This window comes from Octodon degus, unplaced genomic scaffold (assembly GCF_000260255.1).
Source record: "Octodon degus isolate 3935 unplaced genomic scaffold, OctDeg1.0 scaffold00205, whole genome shotgun sequence".
Taxonomy (NCBI): Eukaryota; Metazoa; Chordata; class Mammalia; order Rodentia; family Octodontidae; genus Octodon; species Octodon degus.
Window position 1 is genome coordinate 3,641,410 of NW_004524781.1, and position 18,513 is coordinate 3,659,922.

At 37.3% G+C, this 18,513-nt stretch overlaps 1 protein-coding gene across 3 annotated transcripts in view; it reads right to left on the reverse strand.

Moving 5' to 3' along the window:
* The window catches only part of Col21a1 (collagen type XXI alpha 1 chain), a 243,648-nt gene that overhangs the window by 1,418 nt on the left and 223,717 nt on the right, over positions 1 to 18,513 (reverse strand). For all 3 annotated transcript variants that reach the window (XM_023704842.1, XM_023704841.1, XM_023704843.1), the window contains 7 exons: positions 12,259 to 12,294; positions 9,850 to 9,894; positions 3,989 to 4,021; positions 3,220 to 3,366; positions 3,077 to 3,131; positions 2,166 to 2,366; positions 922 to 999 (listed from right to left, as the gene is read on the reverse strand). In XM_023704842.1, the coding sequence (XP_023560610.1) occupies positions 922 to 999; positions 2,166 to 2,366; positions 3,077 to 3,131; positions 3,220 to 3,366; positions 3,989 to 4,021; positions 9,850 to 9,894; positions 12,259 to 12,294 (595 nt within the window). The remainder of the gene's footprint in view (positions 1 to 921; positions 1,000 to 2,165; positions 2,367 to 3,076; positions 3,132 to 3,219; positions 3,367 to 3,988; positions 4,022 to 9,849; positions 9,895 to 12,258; positions 12,295 to 18,513) is intronic.

Sequence of the window (18,513 nt, forward strand, 5' to 3'; positions counted from 1 at the left end):
GGTCTACGTCTAAATACATTGTCATTACCACAATAGACATTATATGGGCTAGAGCAGTACTCTGTGACTCATAACCTAGTTAGTGCAATTAACATGCACAAGGGAAGGAAATTTAATTTAGGGCAACGAACCTAAAATCTAAAAACTGATGACTCAAGCAAAAGCAAACTTTTGAGGTTTGGGGACAGGGCAGAATAATCGAGGACACTGTCTACGTCCTACTATTAGTATTGCTATTCCCCAGTAGTACATATTTATTTAGCACTAAAGCATGAGTGTAGGCATTGCTCTAAATGTGTGAGATAAACAGCACTAAGTCATTTGATCCACTCAGGCCTTAATGAATTACCTAAAATAATAATAGAAAACAATTATAGAAAACATGACAGACTCAGCTCTGTCATTAACACGGTGAGCCAAACTATTACCATCACCGCCTTACACTCAAGGAAGTTGAGCCATGGCAAAATGAGCATTCCAGAAAACAGAACTTTCTTAGGACTTCTATTTATGCTCACAGTTTGGCTCTCAAAGGAAAGAACTCTCCTGCTGCCCCAGAAGTCACAGCAATGACCAAGGTTACACTCCCGACAGCAGGGATGATGAAGACCACCAAAGTCTAGACTTAAAGACAAGGAAGAACCCTAAAAGACCACCAAGATGGGAAAACTACAGTAGCTAAACCACAATTTTTAAATGTTCATCCCCATAAAGGAAACAAATGTCTTTGTTTCAAATTATTTGACATACATTTTTTAAAGTTTTGCTTAAAACAAACTATGCACCAAGCCAACCAGGCTGGTACACATGCATGGCCCCAGCTGCTGGGAGCAGACACAGAGGCTTGCCTACCTTGGAGTTCAAGAGCACCCGGGCAATGCAGGGCAACACAGTAATGCCACAAGTGTGCAGCACACTCACCTGGGGGACCAGGAGGACCTTGCTCTCCAGGGTGCCCGAACCCTTGGCTCCCCTTTACCCCATGTTTTCCTGGGAGGCCTGTGGAGTATCAAGTATTTGAGTAAGCTGACTTTCCTGTGAAGATCCCTGGGGCCTACACTGTTGCAAAATTGTTAATAAAATCATTGAAAGAAAAATAAATATGTTTAAAAAGTATCTCATCATCAGTTTTTTAAATAGATTGGAAACAGAATTGTTAAGCAAAAATTTCTACATGTATCAGTAGTGTGTCAAAGAAACACTTAATTGAATTAAATATTTAAAAAAATAGTGGTTACATATTATTGGTCTTCTTTGATAATCATGCTTATTTTTTAATTATTCTCATGAAACATCTGAATAGTTCATATGGTATTTAAAAAAGGAAGAATTATCAAAGATAAAGAGAAGTAACTACAGCCTACCATGAAGTTCAATTACAAAATAAGTTTCACTGAGATAGAAGACAAATTTGAATCAGCTGACATGGATGAATGTTACCAAGCTGGAATTAAAGAAAATAGTGTCTATGATTTTCTATATAAATACAGTTTTGGACTCAAATAAAATTTCTGAATGTATTGTCAATGTCTACAACTTCACATGCTCATAATTTTAACCTCTGCTTGAGAAAATCACATCAAGAGAACAGAGTAACTGTTTTTTAAAATGAGTTGACAAATTGTTAAAATGATTTTACATGGATTTACAAAAAGCATTTTTGTCATGAAAACAAGTGAACTTTTGCCTGCTAAATGAATACAGGGTGACTAGAAAAGCTGACATTTTTGTTAACTTGCTTATTCCAACATACTATTATAGCTTGTGTCTATATGACCCCTCAATACCTCATGTCCTCCCAGTTTTAAATGGGGCTACTCAGAGGTAGCTGAATCTGTGGTGTGCGATTGATTTATAATCCAATGCTGGATTAAGGGTGGGCCATTGTTGAAACAGTCCACTGGTTGGATTGGCAGTGTCTAATCCCAGTAGCCTGGATATAGTATAAGGGACCAAAAGAAGCTGTCTTACTCTTGTTGCTCTTTCTGCCTCCCACCACCATGAGCAGTGGTCCCTGTGCCAGGCAACCCTGCCTTAGAGCCAGTGGATTATGGACTGAGACATGTACAAACTGTGAGCTAAAGAAACTTTTGCTTTCTTTTAACTTTGGGCATCGGGCGTTTGGTCTCGGCCCTGAGAAAACAGTAAGGAAAACACACACTGACCTCTTAATCCTCGGGCACCTGGACGGCCAGGAGCACCCTCCGATCCAGGAACACCATCTCTTCCTGGGAAACCCGGAAATCCTCGGGGACCTTCTGGGCCCATGGGCCCAGGTGGTCCAGGAACACCAGGGGGGCCACGTTGCAGCTGACAGTGAGCACAGTTCTGAATTCTCTCACTCTGAAGGAAGACTGGTAACTGGGCTTAAATGGTAGAGAAATCACATTCTTTATAGTTAGATGGTAAGGCATAGTTAACAGTATGTCTCACCACTTTTTAAACATATAGAAAAAAATCTATGATCACTACATATAGTCATATCTCTCAGCCAATAATTTTATTTCTAGGCATATGTAAATAGTCAATGCTCTATATAATAATTTCATTCTGCCAATTACTTGGAGCTAAAAATGGCCCTGAAAAATTAACAAAGTAAATTATAGATATTTATATTTATTTATGCATTTATTTTATCATTAGTATTTTTATGTATTCTGGGCGGGGTCTCACTGTGCAGCTTGGACTTGTAGTGATCCTCTTGCTTTCAGCTTCCCCAGATCTGAGATTACAGGGGTGTGCCACCACATCCAGACTCAGTCACAGCTCAGCATGCCCAGGAGTGGGGCTGGTGAGGCTAGTGGTGCTAAGGATCGAACCCTGTTTGCTGCACTTGCCTGAGCAGCACTTAGTCTGCTGAGTTATATCACCAGCCCTGATATCTATATTTATGAATTGACAAGTTTCTATTACAAAAAAATAATTAATTTATAAAAATGTTTATCAAAGAATCTGGAGAGTGACTTATAAATGTTTATTTTATTCTTTTCTAACATATCTTCTGTGCTTTCTACCAAGAATTGGTATGACTTTTGTGCTTTGAAAGGGTTTGGAAAGCTCTATACTTGATACTTACTTCTTAGTACATCACTGCAAACTTGCCGAATAAATTGTTCAGAAAATTCTCTGCCCTGTGTCAAATGATGAGGTGTTATTATGTGTGGAAACAGAACAAAGGAAAGTGAAATATAAAACTAGTGATGGAATCAGAGTACATACGGGCTTCCCGTCCAGTCCTGGAGGTCCCTGAGGGCCTGCTGCCCCGGGTGGTCCCTGGGGACCAGCAGGGCCCATCATGCCATCTGTCCCAGGTTCTCCTTTCAGTCCAGTGGCACCTCTAATGCCAGGTTCTCCTTTTTCACCTCTCTAAAGCCAGAATATATCTTTATGGATTCTATTTGAATATTTTAAAAGGTATAATCATATCTTAAAAGTCTTTAAGAAGATGTGTGAAAATATATACCTATGTATATGTATGCATATACAAGTAATATAGGAATAAATGAGAAATCCCGTCATTGACTGTGAGGGAAATTTTCTCTCATCTGAGTTGTCATGTATCCACCTCCTACGTCCACCCTGCAGCCAGCCCTGCAGGCAGCCAGCGTTGACTATGTGTGCTGCAAGAACTGTAGGTGCCATAGTGCTTTGGATACATGGGTGACACAGCACAGGCCTGTTTCTGAGAGCTCGTGTCCTGGTGTGACACACAATCACAGCCGTTTGAAACTTTCTTTGTTGAAAAATAGAGAATGTAGCTCTCAGTAGAAAAGAACACATAACACTAGCAAGTAAATATTTCATATGGTTAAGTGTAAATATTATCATTTTAAAAAGTACCAATTAGCATCACTAACAATCACTAAGTAATGCTCCTCCTCAAGAACAGGAAAGACATTTCCCCTTTAAAACCTTGAAAGCCACCTGCGCACAGTATTGGGAGCTGACCAGTAGGGCACGGCAAGGAGGGTCGTGTATGAAGACGTACCTGTCCTTTCACACCTTGGTGACCATGAATTCCCTTTGAAACACAAGAGAAAAATGTAATAAATATGTGAGCTATGGCATTAACAATGTGGTAAAAAACTTTTAGCACATATTTAACTTCAATTCACAGTCATTTCTGGTATAGTAGTAATTGATAAAATTTGAATCAGAAATACACATATAAGAAACATTTTTGGGGGCTGGGGAGCTAGCTTAATAGAATAAGTGCTTCCCTGGCAATCACAAGGGCCTGGGTTCAATCCCCAGTTCCGAAAAGAAAAAAAAAAGAAAATAAACATTTTTTTAGGGGCAGAGGAGATAACTTGGTGGTCTAATTGCCTGTGTGGCAAGCTCAAGGACCTGGGTTTGATCCCTGATACCACACGCCGTGCCAGCCCCAGAGTCTTGGGCACACTGTGCAGCCACCGAAACTAGGCATAGTGGCATGTGCCTGTAATCCCAGCATAGGGAGGTTGATGATCCCTACAAGTCCCAGCTGCATAGTGAGGCTCCATTCCAAATAAATAAATATTTTTAAAAAGAAATCTTTTTAAATTGTCTTTAAAAGGCCTAATGCCAAAATATTGTGGTGTCCAGATAAAATTTAATTTGTGCAAATGTCCCAAGTCAAATGAATTTTTTCTGTGTCGTAGGTGAAATCATGTTGATTAATATGGTTATATTGCACTGAAAAGTGAAAAAATAAGACTAAATTTAAGATATATTTACTTTTTATTCTATGATTAAAACAACCATTACTATTTTCCCAATTTCACACACCAAAATTGAATTTTGATTAAACACTGTTGATAAAGGATAAATTAAAGATAACAGTAAGAGTGATTAATTAGAGAGAATATGTCGAGTTTTCCTGTAGGCAAACCACTCTTTGTGGTAATTAAGAGATTACAGAAGTACTATTACGTAAAATATGATTTTTCTCCAGTGATATAAACACTAGGGGGTCCGTACGTGAAGCTACTCATCTTTTTAATTACAAAACACAGCTAGTTGGATCAGTCAAAAATTTTCCCACTTATTTGTTATCTATTTTTCTCTACTTACATTTGTTTTAAAGATAGATTTATAAGGATTCTCAAAAAAGGAATTATACTTTGTCATGTTTGAAGTTTATCATATACTCGGGCTCTAAAAATCACCCAATGGCAGCCCAAGAAACACAGACAGATGGCGTTTCATAATTTAATATCAAAATTCAAAACTAGTGTTAATCAATTAAACACAAAGTTTAGTATATAACACTTCACATAATTATATCTGAGTTGGGGTGTATATTTTTCCTTTCAGGTCCCTTAAATACTGATATTTAAACTAAGCAAAGGAAAGGAATAATTAGGAACACTTAGTATCAAAAACAGGTAGATCTGGAGATGACCTGGGCCTCAGGATCTTGAACAGACCCAGAGCACAGGCCCGGCAAGTGAGTGAGACGACCTGGGTCCTGCAGATCTTCATTTGACCTAGGCTGCAGGCCCAGCACAGAACCCTTCAGCAGAACTCCCTGCAAAGAGGCTAGAGGCAAGACCCACCCAGCTGATTCAGGAGCAGATCATCTTGCCAGAGTGACACAAAGGGTTCAGCTCTAAGGCCTGCAGCAGAAAGAAGTGGAGTACAGCAGCCAGATCCAAACAACACCCACCTGGAGGAATCTGAACTTGGTAGATCCAGACCTGTTGCTAAGGTAATAACTCTGTCTAAGCTCTACATCAAAGGTCAGAAGACAGTGGTATACAAAATGACAAAGAGATGGAACAAAATGCAGTCTCAGGCCCCAAGTCCATCCAGTACAAATGCAGAAGACACTAGCACTGAGGAAACTGGAAATCACATGCCAGATATCCCTGAAATAATAGCGTTGACAGTAAAGAATCAACTGCAGAAAGGTATAGAAGAAATGATTTCGGAACTAAAAAATGTAGTGGTAACTATAATCAAAGAAGTACTAAGTGCTTCTAAAGAATACACTGATAAAAAATAGAGGAGAATATAAAAATGATGGAACCCCTGAATAAACAATTTAGGAAAGAAATAGAATCTATGAAACAGGTTCAAAGTGATTATATAGAAAATTAAAACCTCAATCACAAGCTGACAAAACCATTTGCATGAAAGTGAAAATAGACTTTCTGACCTGAAGGACACCATTGCAGCTAGTGAAAAAGTAAGAAAGAAAAGATCTCTTTAAAACAACTAGGATTCAGGAAAAAATAATTCATTACCTGCAAAGATGAACAATGTGAGACTAATAGGCATCGATGAGAAGGAAGGAGTCAATACAAATGATATAAAAAGAATATGGGCAGAAGTAATAGCAGAAAACTTCCCAAATATGGGGCAACAATCTGACATTCCTGTAACCGAAGCAGATAGAACTCCAAATAATATCAATCCAATGAAAACCACACCCAGACACATAATAATCAAGATTCCAGAAATTCAGCATAGGAACAGTATACTAAAAGCCGCTAAAGAAAAGAAACAGATCACATTTAAAGGAAAACCTATCAGAATAACGGCAGATTTTTCTTCACAAACCATCAAGTCAAGAAGAGCATGGAGCAAAGTACTTCAAGTCTTGCAAGAAAACAAATTCCAACCCAGACTGATCTATCCTGCAGAACTATCTTTCAAATATAATGGAGAAGTGAAATATTTCCATGACAAAGAACAACTAAAGAATTTCATGATGACAAAGCTAAGCCTACACAGACTACTAAATGAGGTTCTAGAGAGGGAGCAAATTGATCACAGCCCCATGAATGAGAATGGAAAGAACCCACCAAATAGGGCAAACAAACAGAGGAGAATAAGAGGTATACCGTAGTAGTCTTTCAGTTATTCTTTTGTATTCAGCAGCAGAATATTTCCCTCAGCACACTCTACAAATGGACTTCTCTTCCACCCCATGGGTCATGATTGCACTTGAGTCTACAGGGTGGATTTCAAACAAATAGCTGTAGCTCAGATCCACAAGTGATGCCTAGCCACCAGTAACTGTCACGGTCATTATGCATGTCCACAACACACTAGAACTTTCTGTGATATCCTATCCTCAAACTGTTAGAAGTGCTGGTCATTTACTTGCCATTCCAGTATTTATCTTATGTTTTACTCTTAGTACTTCTTTGCTATCATAAAAACTTGTTCTTAGTTGAATTGTTTTGAAAAATTTAAATTTCTGAATATTGATTAATCTTAATTTTTCTTCTAAGATTTATACTGTATCTTTGATTTAAAATTTATTTAAAAAGACATTGTATGATATCTTCTCCTAGTATTAGAAACTTTAGAAAGTATATTTCCATTTTCTGTTGACTTAAAAAAAAAGGTTTGTACCTATGTTGTTTGCTTATTATTTCTTGCCTATATCTTATAATATGAGAAACTACTTTGGCAATAAGAATACGTAATGTATTAACCATTGTTACTCTCCTAAAATCTTCTTTTGAGATTTTGTACCACTGTTTTTATTTTTTTTTCTTTCTTTAAAATAAAAATAACTGATGTCAAAATAAAAAAACAGGTAGATCCTCATATTAAAACATGAGCGTAACTATACGAAATGCATAAAATATATTACAGGCTGAGTATCTCCAGTCTGAAGATTGGAAATTTGAAGTTTTCCAAAGTTTCAACGTTACCACGAAGCCATAAATGAAAAATTCTCCATCTGATCTTACATATAAAGGTTTGTTTTGTAGCAAATCTACTTAAAATATTCTATGCAATTAGTTCCCTATAAGAGGTAAATCACCTCAATGTAAAGCCTCCAGGCTTTGCATCTGTATTATGAAATGCAAATTAATTTAGTGCTTATACTTGAGTCATGTTCAGAGAGATATAGATATAAATATATGCATATAAATAAAGCTATAGATATACAAGTACATACACAAATATACATACATATTTATGCAAATAATACAACTTTTTAAAACTTTGAAATCAGAAATATATTTGGCTACAACCATTTCGGTTAGGGATATGCAACCTGTTGTTAGTAAAACACTCTCAGTAAGTGACTCTTCACGTAACAAGGTTTATTTCTGAGGAAATGCAGATGGCTCGTGGCAGGCGTAGTCCACCATTGGATGCCAGAAGAAGGATAAAATAGTTCTCAGGATGATAAATGAACTAGAGCTGAAACCAGACTCATCTGTCACCTGAGAGTACATTAAGATGATATCCTGAGAGAAACATTCACGTGGACTCCGTTCACAAAATGAAGGCTGAGAAAATGCACCACGTGCTCAGATGGACAGGTGAGGAAGCCACAGAGTGGGAAGGGCTAGGACACTGTCAGCGCTGCAGACCAACTATGCTCTGACCTTGAGTGCTCCACTGAGGCTCAGCTCCCGACTGTGGGATGTGTGTCTGACAAGACCCAGGGCAGAAGCTTTTCAAGAACCCAAGGATGTTTTTCTTGAGAAGTGGGAGAAATAAAGACACATTTGAATGGGACTTTGGAAGAAGAATCATCCTGAAGGCAGCACACTTGCTGAGTGTAGGCTCAAATTCAAAGCACTTGTCCTCCCAGAGTCATTGGTACAACAGCCTGGCTAAAGTCCTAGAGACTGACTGGAAAAGGGGTGGCTCCCATGAGAATATCAATTTAAAGACATAATGCAATTAATTTGGGAAAATGGAGAGAATCCTCCAAAAAGGAGAAGTGCAGGGCAGAGGCAGCTGTGTCATTGGTTAGGTTAAGTCAAGTAGAGAACGACAAAATCTAAGACATCTTATTACACATGATGGCACACAATGAACTTCAATTCGTTTTTCCTGTCTTCGTGACATCTGCTCTTCTTTCTGGCTTTTCAATTCTCAGTTCCTTCACATCTAGCATTGTTCTTCATTCTGCAGTACAGACAATGCTTGGGGTCACTGGCTTTCAGCACTCTGCCCTGTGGGCCATCATGCAATTTTCAAAGACACATTGTTGCCTAGAGACACCGCTGCCTGGTTCAGTCCCCTGAGCCAGGGTACTTCTCATCCTTTCCCACCCACACTCAGCAAGAAGTTCACTCCGGGTGAGAGTTCACATGTACAGCTCACCCTTCCAATCCAGACTCAACTGCACTGAGCTCAACACCCTGAATCTACAGCCAACATGAGCACAGCTACCTCTGCGCCTTCAGCTTGGACTGGAGTTGGATGCCGTGTGGCAATCTCTCTAACAGGAGAGTTCAGTCAGGGGAGAAGAAAGCAAGCTGATTATGTATCTGTCTCGTCCCTCAGGACAGCATATGTGTAGCTTTCTCCAGTAGTAAATGATATATTTGCACAAACTAGAGGGACTGTTCGCAATCAAGACAAACACCAAGACTGAACAGCAGATTTGGAGAGGTGCTGCTAGCAGCTTCTGACCAGTAACTCCTCCAAGAAATGGCAGGAGTTTCTATTTTTACTTCATTGGCCAGAAGAAAGGACTACAAAGCAAACTTCAAAGCCACCAATGTTATCAGTATTGGGAAATGAAATACAAAACAAAGAAAACCACTGTTACTACCACCCTTAGCATTCTCATCTTTGTATGCTTAATATGTGTGGCAAATCTACCCTTTTCTCTCTCTGCTTTTTATTTATTTATGTAATTGGTACAGGGTCTCACCATGCAGCTCTGACTCACAGTGATCCTCCTGTTTTCAGCCTCCCCAGCACTGGGATTACAGATGTGCACCACACACCTGGTCTTAAGGGCCAGCTCAGTGTGCCAGGGGTAGGGCCAATGTAGCCTCTGGAGCCAGGGGTCTCTATGTATTTTAATCAAAAGTACCCTTCTGTCAGCATGGTCCAATGTAATGAAATAAATGATATTTTTCCCAGGCAAAATGAAAATACCTGTTGTCCTGGAATTCCTTGTTTTCCAGTTTCTCCCTTTTGACCCTTTAAAATTTAATAAACATTATTGATTAGTCTGTATACATACAGTATAATATACAATATAAATTATGCATTACTCTAAAGTCTCATAAAAGTATTTCAAGAGCAGTGATGCAAATATGTAAATTGAATCAGAAAGTTTGTCACTCAAAGAACAAAAGAAAAAAGTCAATCTAACCTCACTGTTAGACACACTGCTTCTGACTTCTGGGGACAGGTAAATAATGTTAGATAATGTCTACCCAGTCTATTGCAGTGTCACAAAAACAGTTTTAAAATCCAATAGATGTGGACACTTTAAAATTTAAATGATATTAATTATGTTCAATATTGACTTTTAAAATCATTTTTTTTAGAATTAAAAATTCTGTTAGGAACAAAACACTCAAAGATCTTTGAATCAGGACACTGAGAAAGGTATCATTGTTGCTCTCAAGTTGCTTATTTTGTGACAGGAAGGAAAATTAAAACCAAACAGAAAACATAGTGTCAGGGGCCAAGGAGATGGCTCCGTAGAATAAGTGCTTGCCTGGCAAGTGCAAAGGCCTGAATTCATTTCCCGGTTCCGAAAAAAAAGAAAGGAAAGGAAAGGAAAAAGGAAATGAAAACAGTGTCAGATAAGTATACAACATACAACTAAATATCTGGTGGGATACCACTGGAACACAGGAGAGCGCCTCTGGTGGAGGGGCCAGGAATATGTGGCCTGGGGCCCAGGTTGAAGGTTCAATAAGCGCTGGCCACCCAGAGAATGGCTAACACAGCATGCCAGGGCACTCCGGCAGGGCAAAGACAGGCAACTCCTTCTGGCCAAAACAACTGAATGAGAGGAGAAAATATGAGCAGACTGTGGGAAATAGCACAAAAGAGGGACAGTCAGTCAAGCCAGGGTTGGAGCATGCTGGATGTGATGAGCAGCATGAAGGGATACTTAGGCAGATGTGCGGCTTGGCCCTTTCATATCTGCAAACACACAGAGGAGACAAAGTAGACTGGACTCGAGGTCAGTGAGAAAAATACTGCGTAAAAGTAAAACCCCAGCATCAGTGGGGCGGGCCAGTAAGGACAAGGTGAAGGGGCCAGGGCATAGGATATTTATGCTGATTAAGTAACTGGATGTTAATTAGATAAAGATGCCTGCTCCTAGAACAAATTCTGTCTATGAGGGGAGGTAGTGTGAAAATTCTGTGACAAAGAACTCATGAGCAGGAAATGGATTGGGGGTAAAGATGATGAGCTCCATGGGGACATGTGCAATGTGAGTAAATTTGAAGCACCCAAATGCATTAGGACCCGTGGGTGTGGAGCTCATAAACACTAAAAATTTACTTTTCTCCTAACTTCAAGATGAACTTAAAGTAATGATATTACAATGCTACATTAAGACTGTAACTAAAAATATCTGATGCATAACTGAATTTTACTATGCCATTCTAAAAGATTTCATACATGCTAGGAGGAAAAGATTTATGAGTAAAGACTGCTGAAACTAAATTTAGATTATTATTATTATTATTATTATTTCAATTTTAAATTATTCCCATATTTCAAGATTTTATATTTATAAAATATTCCAAAATGTTTTTGTTTGAAGTTTAAGTTTATTCTGAGTAGTAAAGCTTAGCCAGTATAACTAGCTTTGTAATTCTAAAACTATTTTTAAAATACTGTCAGAACTATATTCATGATTTATAGTTGGAAAACTTTTTTAACTTTAAAACTTATAAGCTTAAAAGACCAATAGACACAATTTAATGTAGGTAAATATAAAACTGACTCAGTTCATGTTTTCCTATCTATGTGTCTTCACTCAAAGAAAGAAAAATCATCCTACAGTTGCCGAAATTAAGCGTAGTGAGTTAACCTCGGCGGAACTACATCTGTCCTCCAAAGCAGTAGTGCGGTTCTCCTGCGGCCTACGTTGCTAAGACACCCAAGATGCAGGGTCTTTCTCAATCAGCCTGGGTTTCCTCGGCATGATGCAATTTTCTAGTGTAGTCACCCCTATGTAATGGATTGGATATGCTTTACAACTGGTCCTAGTGGTTTCTTATCCACCTTTTGGCAGAAGCCATTTAGAATTGTGGTTGTAAATATATACTGTCAACATATAGACAAGAGAAGTATGTAAAATTAATGTTCACTTTGTTGAACCATTAGATTTTCAAGTTTTCTATGACAATAAAATGGTAAAGAACCTTGAAGTTAGATCTTGTATTATCTAAAAACTCAGTAGCAAAAGAAGAAAGATACAATTAGTGTTGATCATGAAACAGGAGGAAATTGGAAAATGCATATAAGAATTTAGAAAAACAAAGCCCTTATTTTACTGCTATACGAAAACAAAGACAACAAAAACCAACTTACCTGAATGCCTTTTTCCCCTTGATTTCCTTTGTCTCCCTGGGGAAAAAAAACAGTAAATATGTATCATAATACAGTACATTCAGTACCCCTTCAAATTAGCAAGTTTTTCTTCATCAAACAATATATGCAATGATGTTATGCAATTTCCAAAGCATGCATGCATATATATATATATATATATATATATATATATGATTACTAACATAGTATTTGGACAGATATAGAATCATATTATGTCATAATGCTATTACAAAACAGCTACTTTCTGGTCCTACTTATTCAATATCCAGAAAAGTTTATAACAGGATTAAGACCTACTGATCCCACTTCAAGACTAGCAAAACTGACCCTCTTGGCTGTGTAATGCCTCAGGCTTGGAGACCAAAGTTAACCAAAATAATAACACTAAAGCAAAATTTTATTCTTTCCCTCCAAAGTCATCCAGTATATAAAAGGATCCCTGTGAATGGTTCCTGCAGATTTCCAGTGAGTCACTCAGGGGGATATTGGGACTCCAGAGGACACTAGTCAACTATTGTGGCTTGTGTTTAGATGTTCCCTCAAAACCCCATGCAGTCATGAGTGGGGCTGTTCTGGACCTACAGTGTGTGATTCTGGAATTGAATTATGGTGCAATGCTAAGCTAAGGGCAGGACTAAGGGTATGAGTAGCCTTAAGTAGCCTGGATAAGACAGAAGAAGCAGAAAGACCCTGATAAAATCCCTGCTTGCTTGCTTGCTCTAACCTGTCTGCGTGGCATGAGCAGGTTCTCCTCTGTAATGCCCCTCAACTATGTGCCACCTTGCCTTGGTACCAGCCAATTATGGAGTGAAAGTTCTACAAACTGTGAGCTACATAAACCTTTCCTTCTTTAACTTTGGGCTTTGGGTATTTTGTCTCAGCAACACGAGAAGAGAAATCCAGACATCACCCAACACACATTTTGCACAAATGAGGGTCACTAAAGAGGGACTGTTTCATACTTTCAAGGAAAGCTACAGCATGAAGCAAGAATGTGACCCATCCTGGCAAACAATACAACTAGCGGAAGAAAAGCTAAAGGAGATAAGGGACTCCTCACATGTCCCAAATGTGACCCCCAAGGAGCCTTAACTATCCTTGAAAGATAGACAGACAGACAGGCCCACCGACAGACAGACAGACAGGTTGACTGACAAATTTTGATTAATGTTGAAATAAATTAATTATCTTTGCATCAACTATAAGACTGGTGATAGAGGCTAATATTTATTTGTGAAATTCAAGATTCTATCAAAAAAGAAGAGTTAAAGGCCTAGTTTTAACTTACGAAAAGCTTTCAAATTACTTTGTGTTCCCATTAATAATAAAGGCATATGCTTTTAAAATGACATTTTATAGATTCAAAATTTTTGTTTACCATCAAAGACCCAACAGAAAATTCAGATACATGCTGAAATTTCAATGAGGTGTTAATAAATTTTATTTTACTATTAAAAATATTTGATTAATGCAGATCTGACTCTGATCTGTATTAATCTTAAGCACCCAGCTGGAAAATATAACCCAAACAGAGTAATTAATAGTAATATGAAAACAGAAAAAACTAGGCTAGATATAAAAAGGAGATTCAAACACTGCACCAGCTCTACTGGTGGCCTCTAGATGCATTTATAACATCTTAATATATAGGTGTAAGAAGTCATGGTTCCCAGTTCTACTAACTCCTCCAAAAATGTGTCTTGCAGTCTCACTGGGAGTAAGGAGATTGTGCTATTACCATTGTAGTCACCAGTTATCTTATCCAGACTTCATATGGGCATGTCAGCCAAAGCTGGCACTACAAAGGGTTTTCAAGCCTACAGAATAAAAGTCACACCCCAGGATCTCAACCCTGTAGAAAGAACTTTAATGATGTAGTGTTCACATAGAAACATAAATATCTTGATTTACTGTATTCCTTGAAGATTTACATGATTAAAGTAGGATTAAATTGGATTTCTTATTAGTAAAACAAGGAAGTCTACAATCTCTTAAATTTACCTATTGTGCTTGGGAAAAAAACTTCAAAAGTTGGGCTGAGGATATATCTCAGTGGCACAGAGCCAGCCTGACAAGTACAAGATCCTGAGTTTAATTCCCAATACCAACCAACAAACAAAACTTCAAACTTCAAAAGTTAAGAAAGGTTATCTTTAAAGACAAAAGTCTTCTGCCAAACACTGCATAATTTTGTTTGACTTCTACCACTATCTGCCAATATTCTAATTTCAAGTTTTGACACCTGCATAGTTATAAAGTGAATCCTAAGCAGTAATGATGTCCTAATTGTGTCCTTACTCTGTTTTCCATAATATTCAATAATGTAACTTAGAAAAAATGGGGTATACCGATGAATGTCCATTTTGTATCTGTGTATTCAAAGAGGTTGGGATAGATATATAGTTGCATTCTCTTAATGAATAGAATGATTTGTTCTAATGGTGTTTGTGAATAGGATCACAAGTCCGCATCTTGTACAGCAATTAACCACTAAGAAGAATATATGCAGTGTATTATTTGTTGAAACTGTCCTTCCGATTTGATTTGAAACTGTCTCATTGCTATCTCTTTGTCAATAAAACTTTGAAAAAAAAAAAGAAGAGAATTTTAGAGCTTGTTTATGTCTCTTGAAGATTTTAAAGAGGACATAGACTGAAGCCATGTTAAGGATGAAGATGATGACAGGAGAACGAGATGGAATGGTGTTTGGAAGAGATAAAAGGTTTGAATTTTAACCACAAGCATTTTTAGAACTGTCTTTTAATGAATTTAATGCTTCCTCACTGAACTAACTTATTTTCTATTATTAAAGCAATCAGTGCTATGCATTTTCTTGCTAAATATTTGCTAGTATTTTACTCCAATCCTTTAATAGAGCTTAGATTTACATATGACTCTTGTCAACTTCTCTTTGGCTCAATTTCAATGATCGAATAAGTACTTTCATTCATTTGTATGGGAAGATGCTCACACATTATACAGTGAAAATAGCAAGTTGTATATATACCTTATATGATCCTTTGTATATCACCTAATGCAAAGCAAAATGACTTAGTTATATGCCAAAAGTTAATAATGAAATCTCCCTATGTCGTCAAATTTATTACCTTTTCTGCCTATCTTAATGTTCTTATTATCTGAAATATTTGTGTGTGTATACTTGTGTCACATGTATGCAAAAATTCTAAAATAGACAGTAAAAGAGGTTATTGGGGGAAACTGAGTTAATGCAAGTCAAGCATGCAACACAATACCTGGTATATAACTGGTCTGCAATAAACTTAACAATTATCAAGAAAAAAAAACAAAAAAAAAAAAAAAACAAAGGATGATGGTTCTTCAGGCAACAAAGCCATCTTGCTTGGTCTCTTTTTACCCCTCAGAGTGAGGCCCCAGCTCCCTGAGTTCCAGCAGGGCAGCCTTGCCCTACTCCTGCAGCCTGAGGCAACAGGGGCAGATGGAGCTTCAGCTCAAGCCATCCCTTAAAAATGAAGGATCAAATGAATTTTAGGAATGTTTTCTCTAGATCTGTGAGGTATGTTGATGGTATTTTGATAGGGATTGCATTAAATCTATAACAATTTTGGGAGTACAGCCATTTTCACCATGATTGCTCCTCCTATCCAGGAACAGGGAATATCTTTCCATTTTTGAAATCCTCCTCCTTTTCACAGTACTGTAGTTTTCACTCTATAGATCTTTTACTTTGTTGGATTAATTTCTAGGTATTTCATTTTTCCAGATGCTACTGTGAAGGGTATTGTTCTACTAATTTCTCTCTCAGTGTATTTGTTTTCTGTGTAGAGGAATGCTACTAATGTTTGGGCACTGATTTTATAACCTGCTATGATTCTGAATTTGTTTGTTAATTATAGAAGCTTCTTGGTGGAATTTTTAGGTCTTCCAAGTAGAGTATCATGTCATCTACAAATAGTGATAGCTTAGCTTCTTCTTTATCTACTCCTATTCCTTTTATTTCTCTCTCTTAATGACTCTAGCTAATGATTCCAGAACTATGTTGAATAGGAGTGTTGATAGAGGACATCTTGCACCTGATTTGAGAGTAAAAGCTTTCAATTTTTCCTCATTTAGAATTATGTTGGCCATTTGGTTGTCATAGGTGGCTTTTATCAGATTGAGGTAGAAGCCATCTATTCTAATTTTCTATAGGGCTTTGATCATGAGTGAGTGTGGGACTTTGTCAAAAGCCTTTTCTGCTTCAATTGAGATGATTGGGTGGTTTTTGGTTTTGGCTCTATTGATATAGTGTATTACATTTAGAGATTTCCATATGTTGGATCCTCCTTGCATCCCTGGGATGAATCCTACCTGGTCATGGTGTATAATCTTCTTGATGATTTGCTGTATTCTATTTGCTAGGATTTTACTAAGGATTTTTGCATCTATCTTCATGAGAGAGATTGGTCTATAGTTCTCTTTTTTGGTTAAATCTTTCTCTGGTTTCAGTATCATTATAATACTTGCATCGGGGAATGATTTTGGGAGTAGTGCTTCCTTTTCAATTTCACTGAAGAATTTGAGGAATATTGGGATTAAATATTCTCTAAATTTCTTGTAGAATTCAACTGTGAATCCATCAGTACTGGGAATTTTTTTTGTCAGTAGAAATTTTTTTTTTTTTACATTTTAAATTTCATTAGCTACTAGTGGGTTATTCAGAGATTTTATATTTTCTTGATCCAGTTTTGGTAGTTTGTACCTATCTAGGAATCTCCCTATTTCTTCTATATGTCTGATTCTGTAAGAGTAAAGATTTTCTAAGTAGCTATTAATGATCTTCTGAATTTCCACAACATCTGTAGTAATTTCACACTTTTCATTCCTTATTGCTTGAATTCGAGTTTTTCTTTCCTCTTATGATGAGGTTAGCTGTGAGAGTGAAGATTTTCAAAGTAGCTATTGATGACTTTTTGAATTTCCACAGTATCTGTAGTGATTTCTCCATTTTCATTCCTTTTTGCTTGAATTTGAGGCTTTTTCTTTCCTCTTTTTGATGAGGCTAGCTATGGATTTATCAGCTTTACTTTATCTTTCAAAGAACCAGATTTTTGATTCATTAATTCTTTGCCTTGTTTTCTTTTATTTTTGCAATACCGGGGATTGAACTCAGGACTTGCCAGGCAAGCACTTATTCTACTGAGCTATCTACCTGAGCCCTCTTTGCCTTGTTTTCCTTGTCTCAGTTGCATTAGTTTCTGCTCTAATCTTTACGATTTCCTCTGGGAAAAAAAAAACATGCAACTATATATGTAGGATGACTGAATTGATTGTACTAACAATTTCCATCAGTTTCTTGAAAATAGAAGTTAATGTATAGAATTTTCACCTTGACCAACTCTGTATGCTAATATCTGCTACCTAAGCAACTACATCGAGGACAGCAATATACAATACAAAGATCATGTTTAAATACCTGTCATTTGTCTTCTAAATGTGTATTGTTGCTAATGTTATATCAATTATTACTATATTCTCTTTAGAATAAATTTTACTTTTTTAATGTATTTAGTACAGGGTTTACAGGGTCTACAGCATCTCACTACTTAGATTGGACTCAGTGATTCTCTGTTTTCAGCTTCCCAATTGCTGGGATTACAGGTGTATGCCACCATGCCATCTCAATCACCATCTCAGCATGCCCAAGTATGGGGCCAGCAGAGAACATGGGGGAATGAACCGTGGCCACTGTGCTCTTTCTAAGCAGGAGTTTTAGTCTGCTGAGTTATCTGGCTGGCTTAAAATAAATTTTAAAAAGGTAAAAAGAAAAACCAAGAGATAACAAAAATTTAAGATTTCTTCAAAGCAAGCAGTGATATTCAATCATATGTCCAATCTTATGTAACTATATCTGTTAATCTGAGGAACAGATTTGATGATAAAAATTGTTAATTGATGATCAACAATTGTTAATCAGCTAGTCTTGTTTTGAAAATCTGTAACATATGTATAGTTGTATGCTGCCTTGTTTCTGTCTTTGTTTCAAAAGTTTGTTCTTGCTTTTGTTTTTACTTTTCAAAATAAAATAAAATAAAATAAAATATTTTTTAAAAAGAAAAAAATAGAGTACCTCTCCCACCCCGCCCGCCGAGTAGGAATTTCTGCCGCGTTCCGGGAACCCACAGAAACAGTCCTAGCCAAGGTCCAGTGAGTGTGTGGAGAGCTTCCTGATACCCTGCCCTGGTGGGATGAATCCCAGCCCAGGCACAGCGTGGG